The sequence below is a fragment of the Haplochromis burtoni genome, unplaced genomic scaffold (genome assembly GCF_018398535.1).
Source record: "Haplochromis burtoni strain Fernald_Lab_line unplaced genomic scaffold, NCSU_Asbu1 Contig_23, whole genome shotgun sequence".
Classification (NCBI taxonomy): Eukaryota; Metazoa; Chordata; class Actinopteri; order Cichliformes; family Cichlidae; genus Haplochromis; species Haplochromis burtoni.
The window spans coordinates 3,575,553-3,586,688 of NW_024582384.1; the positions used below are offsets into that span (position 1 = coordinate 3,575,553).

The 11,136-nt window shown below is 38.4% G+C and overlaps 1 protein-coding gene across 2 annotated transcripts; it reads left to right on the top strand.

Annotated features, from left to right (window-relative positions):
* The first annotated feature begins 5,314 nt into the window (after positions 1 to 5,314).
* tor1 (torsin family 1) lies at positions 5,315 to 9,754 on the top strand. 2 transcript variants are annotated; one of them, XM_005917187.3, is made up of 5 exons: positions 5,315 to 5,681; positions 7,207 to 7,472; positions 7,563 to 7,738; positions 8,082 to 8,209; positions 8,290 to 9,754. In XM_005917187.3, the coding sequence occupies exons 1-5, from the start codon at positions 5,483 to 5,485 to the stop codon at positions 8,532 to 8,534; spliced, it is 1,014 nt and encodes a 337-aa protein (XP_005917249.1). In that variant the 5' UTR covers positions 5,315 to 5,482; the 3' UTR covers positions 8,535 to 9,754. The 2 variants fall into 2 exon arrangements, with proteins under 2 accessions (XP_005917249.1, XP_005917250.1); XM_005917188.3 differs by lacking the exon at positions 5,315 to 5,681 and adding an exon at positions 5,913 to 6,240.
* Positions 9,755 to 11,136: the final 1,382 nt, after the last annotated feature.

An 11,136-nucleotide genomic window follows, 5' to 3' on the forward strand; every position in this document is an offset into this window, starting at 1 on the left:
AGAGGTCAGGACCAAGGTATTTGTGCCGGTCCAGGAAAAAGCAGCAAACCCTGCAACAGCACAAGAGGAATGAGGAATGTTTAGCCTGTAGAGGGAGCTGTAATCTACACAAACTCTCACATACAAGTCTCCAGATAAGCATGTAGCTGATCATTGGTGAGCTCCCTCTCCTGCAGCACCACCATCAGGTGGAAGAAACTGCAAAGAGGCAGTCTGCACTCTTTTCAGCATATCATCGATCAGTTTTGTGGAAATTATTTGAAAGAGATGTTTTAATAAATGCTTTGGCATCACCAGCAATACAAAATACAATCCTTCTGAGGATTTTACTTACAATTTAGCCAAAAAGCACGTTCATTAAATTGCATTTTTCCTTGATTAATCAGCAAAAACAGATGATGTTGCTTAGCTCTGAGCTCTCATGTAGAACACTTTGGCAATCAAAATGTGTTACACAGACTTTTAAAATAAACTGTTCTACTTTTGAGTGGATTTATTCCAGTGTCTGATTATCATGATGCAATAAATGCGGCTCTAAGTGCCCACTACGCGTGACTCATTTTTTTGGTATTGCAGATCCCATGTCTATTTTTGTTTCCCCTTCTGTTTCTCCTCTAGTTTCCATTATCACACACTGCAACATGAAAGCGGGGAACCCCTCGTGGTGGCGGTAAGCCTGATTTTCTCACTGTTCACTTCACAGGAATTTGCTTTCAGCCGGGTTCGATTCTTTAAGTTCAGCCACAGCTTTCGCTGTGAGGGGGGTTAAGGCGAGGCTTAGATGAGGTGAAAAGAGAGGGGAGTGGGGGGTCAGTGTGAGGTTGCAGTAGTGCTATTTACAGTGGGATTAGAGGTTGACCCGTCTCCTCTGTTCTTCCCTCTGAAGCTCTGATGCTTTGGGGGACAGAACAACAGCACCCATGAGAAACTGGTGGGAATAAAAGAGGAGAAAGGACTTCTAATCTGTTACTAACTGGTAACAGCAAAGTTATTTTAAAACTAGTCATATATTTTTACTCTGCAAAGTTATTCTTTCCCACTTGATGGCTGTTGAGAAGGTGCCCGATTTGTCAAGCGCTGGAGTCAGTGAGGGGAAATCCTGTAGCACAGCAAACATAATGAATACAGTCATAGTTAAAGAAGCCCTATCTAAACTCGGTAAAGTGCTCTCAACCCACCTCCACCAAGGCCAGTGTGCTATAACTTTTAAAAGCATCTTAATCTAAATAGATTTGTTCAATGGAAGTAGAACAGGTTAACCTCTGGTTAATTTAGCTTGTTTAGCAATTGTTGCAGTATTAGGAGCACATTTATATCAATTTATGAAAGGCAACCCTCTCACAGTTGACTACCTTGAAGGACGTTTGCAGCTGATCTGCAGAATCAGGGAACTCTTAGTGTTTCCTGTCAAGTTAATTGATAAAAACAAGTAAAGCAGCACAAATATATCATTGTTCCGTGTTAATTTTCCAGCTGTTGTGCTGGTAAACACAAATGATCTATCCACCATAAATCCCACGTGTGGTCCAACTAGACGCCACAGTGGAGCTAGTCCTGGTTTTGCTGGTTAGTTTAACTTTTTGGGATAATTATATCATTTCTTTCTATTTTTGCCTATGCATGCACATCCCACAGTGGATTTTAAGTCATATTTTAAAATTTGTCTTAAACCAGTAAATAGTTTTAGATTCAAAGGGTTTTACAGAGGTATTGCATTTACTGTTTGGGAGTTTCACTCGAAATGACGTAACTGCAGAGCTGCTTGACAGGCAGCTTCAAGGCCACGCAGGGTCTGTTTTCTCAATATTTCATCACAAGCAGATAACAGATCTGGAGAAAGATGTGGAGGTGAATCCAATTGTCAAACTGGAGGCTATCGTTCTGCTCATTTATTTATTTTTTCATTTATTTGTTTTAAAAAATATATATATATATAGTGGCTAGTAGTGTCCTACCATTTCTCAAGCATTGCATTGTAGGTTTAAACCATTTCACTTCCTGTCATTTGGGACTTAGTCAAGCCTAATCTGTTCATTATTATAAATACCCTTAATCAGTTATGTTTGCACATCTGAAAGCTGCAATAACAATAACGATTGTTAATATACCAGCAGAGTAAAAACATATCGTGACCATTTTAAAATTAAGCTGCAAAAAATGATCCAGGTTACACTCTTCCCAATCAGGCCTTGCACTAGTTGTCTTAACGTGCTAAAAAAAAGTTTATGTCAAGCTGAGGCAGGAGGCGACCTTATAGGACATGAAATTTACATTATCTGCACATTATTTAAGCAGGTAAAATCACATCACATAGTCATCACCATGCAGAAATACCAAGAATGGAGTTGTGAACATTGGATAAATCAAAATTCTGGTTGAATACTGTCAGCAATTTTTTTTTAAATTATATTTCTTTTTAAAAATAAAGCCAGCCATGTGTGACAGAACTCTTCGGGCTGTAAGTAATGTAGTATGGTGAAAAGTCAGGGCATATTGCTTTCTTTCTCTGATTTAAAAGGGCTTTTAGAGAACAAATACTTCATAAGACTCAATGTCCCTTTTTGCAAATATTCAGGGAAATTATTTTGATCTGTATCAAAATAATTGGGCTTTTTTTAAGCCTGCAAATCTTTGCATGTCATTGCAAAAACACATAAAGAATTCTATCAATCAAGCTGTCGTGTATGTAAATGATCTGTTTGGGTCTAATTGTTTGTAAAAATAGTGGCAAATATATGTTAGAATATATGTTTATATGATAGGAAAAAAACCCAGTAATGGTGGAAAATAGCTAGTTCACTCATGAATTTCACTTTATGTTATGACATCTAGACACATTTTTCAGACATTTAAAGATGATAAAATGGTTAGGGCTAGGAAGCACCTTAACTGTGGTCTATCTTTAGCAAGATTTGAATTCATAATTTAAGCCCATAAACATGTCCTTCTTTGCTTTGTGATTTCAGGAAACACAACATCAGGAGAAGGAAACTAAACTGACTGCTTGGAAGAGAGAGAGAGAGAGAGAGAGAGAGAACAACAAGAGGTGTAAAAAAAAGAAAAAAGAAAACCACTTTTTCCTTAAATTTCCAGAGACTTAGCCAATTAAAAAAAAAGAAAAGCTAAAACAACATGTTGAGTGTTTTTGTTCCAGCTTCTACTGTTCATACCGGCTATTACGAGGTCCCTGTCAGTGTAAGTGATGGTGGAGAAAATCCACAGAGCTGTAGTGCAAATAAGAAACTGGAAAACTAAATCTGGAAAACAACTGGCTTTAAAGTTTCATGATACGTTATTGATTTGACCAAGTCAAAGCAGTGATGCCTCACACTGGTTTAGGATAAACTTTGAAATGGATATTTACACAGAGTGAAAGCTGCTTATATAAACTTTTATTAAAATGGATCTGGAAACCCATCTTTTAACATTTAATGTGAAGACGTGGCATCACATTCCTTATCTTTCTGTAGTTCACTGCTCTTCCTGCTCCCAGAATAGCTAACAAGCCGATCTAAACATCTATTTAAGCAACATAATTTATATAGATAGAATCATTATTTACAGCAGAAAAAAATACTTAACTTTATTGAACATTGTCTTTCTCTCCCAGGTCCTTGTTAATAAATTATTTAATATTTTTTCTATTTTGAGTGTTAATTTCTTGAAGGAAGAATATGTTGGTTTAAAAGATCCATTTCCTACTTAAAAGGAGTAGAACTGGCAACAATCCTTACTGATGAACTAACCCTAGACAGAGATGTAATTGATTGTCTTACCATTATTTGGGCTTTTATTTGAAATATGATCAGTTTATTTTAATTAAAAGGCCAGATAGGTTTAAATTTGTTGTAATTAGACCATTACATAGTCAACCTTTGTTTGATTCAGATGCCTTAGATGGTCATAGACCAATTTCTCACCTTTTTTTAATTGCAAAAATTCACGAGTTGTTTTGAAACAGCTTTCTGATCACATCAATGGTTTATTTGAAGACTTCCAGCCACGGTTTAACATTCTAATTACACGACTGCCTTAACACTACATTAAATTGATTAATAGACTCAACTGGCCTATCTCAAATTCTAAATGAGCCCACCCATCATCTTAATCACACTCTCAGTCTTGTCATGACACATGGTAGAGAAATGGAAATCCTTCTTTTGTCTAAGAATTTCTTAATAACCTATTATCAGACTTTTCTGAAAACTGTGTGAGATGCTTCTAGTTCATCCAAAACACCACAGCCAGAGCGCTACCCATGACTATCCAGACACTCTTTTTTTTTATAAGATTGTATTTAAAACTTTCTTTTTCCATAAAGTTTTTAGTCAGGGTAGATTAGGTGACCCCTCCTTTAGTTATGTCAGATGCTGTTAAACTGTCTTCTCTCTCCTATAGTTTGTTTTTTTGTCCTCTCTATTTCTATGCTCTTCTTTTTCTCCTGCCAGTCTGATCACCATGGTAGTGTGCAGATACTACCATGGTGATCAGACTGGCACTGGAGTGCAGATAGATGCTGAGTGCTCAGCTCTTTGAGGATCAGGATCAAAAAGACATCAGACCACCTTCTTCCTTAGGTCCACCTGAGGCCTTTGTTTCATTATAGCAGAACCAGAGCTGTCATACTTATACAATTAAAAATAAATATCAGTGCAAAGATTGTTGTATTGTTTCTTTTTTATTTACATGTATGTAAAATGTTATATTACGTATACATGAATAGCTTACAATTCATTTTGTAAGTGCCAGAATTAGTTAAAAAAAAAAAAAAAAAGAGTTTGGATGTTAAACAGATGTTTTACTGGACAAATGGCTCCGTCAGAAGTTCAGTGAATTTTGCAATAATTTTGAATGGTCTTTCAAAACTGTCATATTCTGATTTAGTCTGCAGCTGAGGTCAGTGATTTTCCTCCATAACTGTTATGCTGTGGGAAATGTTTGTGTTTGGCAATGCTCTCCACCTAAAGACCAGCTTCACAATACACAAGACAGCAAAACAATATATAGTATATATAAAATATGGCGGCCTCTCCTTGGTACCAAAACTATCCTGATTTTTGACAAGTCCAATGTGACCTGGGGATATTTGGCTTACTGTAACATATTGTAAATAAAGACCTAATGTGAAACCATGGAGGAGCTTTATGAGCACAATTCCAAAGACCACATAGTGTGGAAGAATATTGTAAAACACAAATATTTAAAAATTAAAAAAAAAAAAAAGAAAGAAAAAGGAGTGCACGTCCCTGCAGGAGTCACTGACTGCAACATCCGGACCTGGGAGAGGCAGACGTCACGCGCGAATTGTCAATCCTGCCGAAAATAGATAAGGAGAAGAAGACGCAACCTCACCTTTGGACCCATGACAACCGCAGCGCCACCTTCGCCAGCTGACTGTATCGAGTTCACTCACTCCGCTCACAGGCTCCCTGCTTTTGTTTTTTTCCTACTCTGTTTTATGAAGCGGTGACATTTGTGAGAAATGAAGCCGAGTACGCGGCACATCCTGCTGCTGTGGATGCTGGTGTGCTCCGGCACGACGCAGGCGATAGAGCCCATTAGCACCACCATAGCTGTCGGCATGGCTGCGGCTCTCACCGGGATTTTAGCTAGGTATCAGAACATTTTTTACTATTTCCACGAGTGCTGCCGACCAGAGTGGATTTCTTTCAACAAGACAGGTAGCATACCCACCAAACACACCTGAACCTATTCTGAACTGCACACAAACAACACACCAACTGTCGCTAACTGCCGCTTTAACGTTAGCTGAGCGGGGGATGTGCTACATGATAAGCTAGCGATACGACTAGTTTATTGGTATAAACATGTATAGTGCTTTTCTTTTCTTTTCTTTTTGCATCTTTAAACTTGATAAACATTTTTTTGCCTGCTGAGCGTAGAGCGACGCATTTGTCACGTGTTCGTGACGAATAAGGAAGTTCTGCGTTGTAGAGCAAGAAGCTAGTTGGTTTACATGTTTAGCGCGGTATCACCGTGGTGCTATGACTATTTTGCCGCAGAAAACGACTCATATCCGAAATTAGTTAGTTTTAACGATGAGAGCGAGACACGTATATGTTCTTTTGCATATTTTTTTGACTGTCGGCGTGCTAGTTAACGCATTTGATCCGATCACAACAACAGTGGTTATCGGTATAGGCGCGACTCTAGGGCGGACTATCTACAATTACTTTCGCGAAAGCTGCGATTCCAAATGGATCGCCTTCAATGCGACAGGTGAGCAGGTGCCCCGTGCAGTGTAAACATAATAGCTCTGTGCACATGGTTTGTTTGACCTCGATTAAAAGTGCAGGCAGCTGTAACGTTAATTAGTTACGTTATCGTACGGCGCCGACGTTACAGTGCTATCGGTGTGGCTTATTTTAACCCTCGAAACTGAAAGCTAACTATCAGAGTAAAAGACTTTTAGATCACCTTTCAGCAGTGAACATTATGTAGACCCATCGGGTAACCTGATCTAAGCCAAAGACCGCCACTGCTGCCTCTTTAAATGTGAAAGGACTGAAGGAGCTCACTGTAGATGTGCATAAATGTGCTGTGAATGTTTACATTAACTTTTTATCAGCCTGTAAAATGATGGAAATGCTTGCTTATGTTTGACACCACTGTTCTAGGTAGTCTTAACTGCTCATCTCGTCTCCGTGCAGTGTATGATTAAGAGGGTGTTCTAAATGAAGTTCTTCTAAAAGGCACGATGTTAGCCATTTTTTTTTATCCTCCAAGCTGCTCAGCATGAGGATCTGGGAGCAGCTTAAAGTACTTTGGTCACATGAACCATAAACCTAGTTGCAGCTGGAGTTTGATTCAGATCTTTTATGGCCATAATACAAATTTAATTATCCATCTGCCTTCACAGCTTATCCAATGGAGAATTGGAGGTTACCCAAGCTGTCAGTGCACTTAATTAAAATTTTTTAAAGTATTTATTCAAATTTTTATCCATTCTATTTTTTAACCATTTGATCAGTTACTCTTTCTTGCGCACAAAGTTTGTACTGTCCTGTCAGGTACTTGTTGATATATCTTTCCACTAACTACATGAACATATGAACTTATAAATGGTTTATGATAATGAAGAAGGTGAGACTTTTAGCAGCCCTACTGCTGTGGCTAAGGAATACAAGAAAATAGTTTTAGACTCATACATTTAGCCGTTAATTCCTTTGACATTCTGCTGTGTAGGTCTCCGAAATGACCTGGATACCAAACTCTTTGGGCAGCACATCGCTTCACGCATCCTCTTAAAAGCTGTGAGTGGATTCATGAGCAATGAGAACCCGAAGAAGCCCCTGGTGCTCTCCCTGCACGGATGGACGGGCACAGGGAAGAACTTTGTCAGTAAGCTGATTGCTGAAAACATTTACAAGGAGGGAATGGACAGCAGCTTCGTTCATGTGTTCACATCCACACTTCACTTTCCACATCAAAGTCAAAGTGCATGCTATAAGGTACGGAGAGCCACGCATTTAGCTTTTGATTGAAACCCAGTGGTCTTGCTCTGTTTGGTCCGATTTATTCTGCTGCCTCTCTCTCCTCAGTCTCAGTTACAGCAGTGGATCAAAGGCAACGTCACAAACTGCGAACGCTCCATGTTCATTTTTGACGAGATGGACAAGATGCATCCCGGCTTGATCGACAGCATCAAGCCCTACCTGGACTACTATGTCAAGCTGGACGGAGTTTCTTACCGCAAATCAATCTTCATCTTTCTCAGGTGAAAAGTTGAATGCATTTCCACAGGACTAAGTCACTTTAAGCAGGTTCTGTATCTGTGTGGGTGTTGCACAGTGCATGTGAACAGCAATGCTCCTACTCCTCAAAAACACATTTGGAAAGAAATTTCTGAGATGGTAATGGCTAATGGGCTCTTATTGTCTTATTGTTGTTATTAAATCAACTGAATATGAGCAGTGCTGTCCACAAAAAAAAAAAAATCCCTAGCAGTATAAGGAGTGTGCTATACTTATTCTCAACAATGAAGTAAATAAAGGTATAAAGGCTGTGAGTGATAACAGACAGTTGAACGCTAAATCTTATGTTTCTAATCTTTGTCATAGCAATGCTGGAGGGGAGAGCATTATACAGACGGCGTTAGATTTTTGGAAACAAGGGCGAGATCGAGAAGAGATTGAGCTCAAAGACCTGGAAACATCGCTCTCTCTGTCAGTGTTCAACAACAACCAAAGTGAGTGTAAACGACACTAATATTTCTGCCTTTATCCTTTATAAATGAGTAACTGCTCCACATGGAAATCTTTGTTCCAGGTGGCTTTTATCGTACGAATTTGATAGACAAGAACCTGGTGGACTTCTTCGTCCCTTTCTTGCCTCTGGAGTACCGACATGTCGTCCAGTGCGCCATGGCCGAGATGAAAGCCAGAGACATCAAGCCAAACCAGGACGTGGCAGACATGGTGGCCAGAGATTTAGTGTATTTCCCCAAATCGGAGAGGGTTTTCTCTGTGAAAGGCTGCAAGACGATAGAGAGCAAGTTGGACTACTACACATAATGTCAGCATCTGATGGATGCCGGGCTTGGTCACTATGTGCACTTTTTTCCCCCCGAGGAAAACACTCAGCCAAAAGACTAAAGAGCTGACTCAAGAGGTCTTTGTGACAGTTTCTGTGTCTGGCCTTGTGGTCATGGAGATTATATCAGGAGGCCTTCTGTAGTGTTACATGTCACTCGCACTGAATGAAGGGCTGATGAAGAGCGCAGTGCCAGCTGAATGAAACATTAATAAGAATGAAATACTTTCCATTGCAACTGATCAAGGAGCTTGATGTCTGCTTTTATGTCGCAAGAATCTCAAAGAGAGATTTTCCTGAGAGCTTCTTGGTTATTAAGGGTGTCCTTCAGTCAGTGAAACTATCACTGTGGTGCATTTGTTTTTATGAATGTGTAATGCATCCATATAGATTACTGGAAAACACCTGCCTTACTACTTAATTTTAAATTCCTTTTAGTACTTTTAAAGTTAGGTTTGTTTTTGTTTTTTTTACCCACTGGTCCACTGTACATGTAATTAAGTCAAGGGAGGACTTTGTAGGTGAGATCATCACAGTGAAGCTGTTATAGAAAAGGATTACTGTGCAGTCCAAAAAGTAATGATGCAGAATAGTTTTACATGTGTCATATTAAAATTAACATTTGCAAAACATGTGTGCTACTGTTAATGTCTTAAATTAGCTTCATGTGATTCATTGCAAATATATTATATATGATAATATATTATGAATATGTTTGTAATGCATGAATATAATCTCACTTCAAAGGACACCACAGACTTCTCTTTTTTTTTTTTTTTCTTTTTTTTTCCATCACTGGAGCTGCAATTGGGATTTTTATTATTATTGTTTTTTTGTTTTTTTTTGATAATTCAAAAATCTGGTTGTATGTGACTGGTTATCTTATTTTGATTTAAAAAAAGTAAAAAATGATTCCCCTCATAGCACAATACTGTCTGGGAAAGGAAGGGCAGGGAGCATGAGAGCATACACTTGTGTTATCGTGACACTTTCCACAGGAGGAAATGATCTGCTGGTTCCCCCAAATCTGACACTTTGTTGGGTTTTGAAAACATTTCAAGGATCTTTTTCATATTCTGCACAGCTGTTTATGGCTTCCTCTGACTCTGAGAAAATTGGTGCTTATGGAAACTTACCTTACCAAGCTTCTTGGCTGTAAACACCACCAGAGTAGCAATGCACAAATAAAATATCCAGTTTTCTTTGTGGGACTGTTTTGTCTTTCCACATTTGGTTAGAACATAGGCACATAGCAGGACACAGTGGTATACAGATTGTATAAGGAGTATCTGAAAGCAATGCGGAAACCAATTAAAATAGCTAAATGTTAATTGTTACAGTTATTAAAAAAGAAAAAACGTTAGTGGTTAAGCCGTCTACTTGCAAGGTCTTTATGAAGTCGTCATTCCTTAATGAAAGTGGTTTGACTTTTTAAAGCAGGGGGTCTAAGCCATGAGTTGCATAATAATCAAACAACTTGCAAAACCTGACTGTGCAAAGTCTAAATGAGTGAACCTGTCTGAGTGAAGAGGAGTGTAACTTGATATACATTCAAGTACGACCTTGCTCTTGTGCCAATATAAAGTCTAGTAAAATGTGAAGCTAAAAACACATTACAGAGCAAAAATCATTGTTTTATTGAAAGAATTAAGCACTGCAAAAGTAAAGTGTGATGTCAACAGTTTGAGGAATATTAACTAAGCTTTATGATGCATATGTGCAACTTTATATTGCAACAGACTTACAAAATTTCAGAGTTCAAAGTATATGTGTCCCATTTCGTGTACTAGAGACAGACTAATAGTGAGTTTTGAAATTAATCTTTATTTATGGGCATTTTATTTCAGGATAAAACAGTATAGTTTGATTTATCTGAGAATAAAGTTGAAATGTGGAGATGAACAGTGTTAAAGTCAAACAACTTTATTCTCAAAATACAATTTTGGGTTCTTATCTCAGTCTCTACACCACCACAACAGGTTTGTAAATCAGTCGCCTTTAACTTAAATTCAAGGGATTTTACAGAAGTATTGCTGTTCTAGAATTTCAGCCATTTTTCTACAAGGTCTCTCATTTCCAGAGGCCCAAAAGCAACTGGACAACTGACTGACAGGCAGTTTCATATTCCGGTAAAGCCTGTCCCTTTGTTTGATATTTATGGAATTGATTCTATACACTGAATTTGCATTTGGTATCTTCTAGCTGGAGCTCTCAATATGAGGACAAAAGACATGTTAATGCAAAAGAAGGACGTCCTCATGTTTCTATGATGCTTTTCAGCAGCAAAGGGATCCTGTTGCTAGTGCTTAATTATTATCTACCATACACTGCTGTAAACTAAGCAGTTTGTACGACGTTAAAGCGTCATGAACACATAGCACTCATATGTCTGATTATAGCTGTGATCTGGCTTTATGTAACAGCCCGTCAGGATCCCACACAGTCCTCCTTTGTTGAACACAGTATCTGAACCCTCAATATTATCAGCAACAACCAGTATCCCTGTTTACGCAGTGGAAAACATCATTACTACTTTACTATTTTTCATATGTGTGCACACAAGTATGCAAGAGTCAAGAAGGA

Bases quoted from the DNA above. Each gene is read 5' to 3' on its own strand.
- tor1 (XM_005917187.3), top strand. From the start codon at position 5,483: ATGAAGCCGAGTACGCGGCACATCCTGCTGCTGTGGATGCTGGTGTGC. The intron at 7,473-7,562 runs GTACGGAGAGCC...CTCTCTCCTCAG, and splicing joins GTCAAAGTGCATGCTATAAG to TCTCAGTTACAGCAGTGGAT. The intron at 8,210-8,289 runs GTGAGTGTAAAC...TCTTTGTTCCAG, and splicing joins AGTGTTCAACAACAACCAAA to GTGGCTTTTATCGTACGAAT.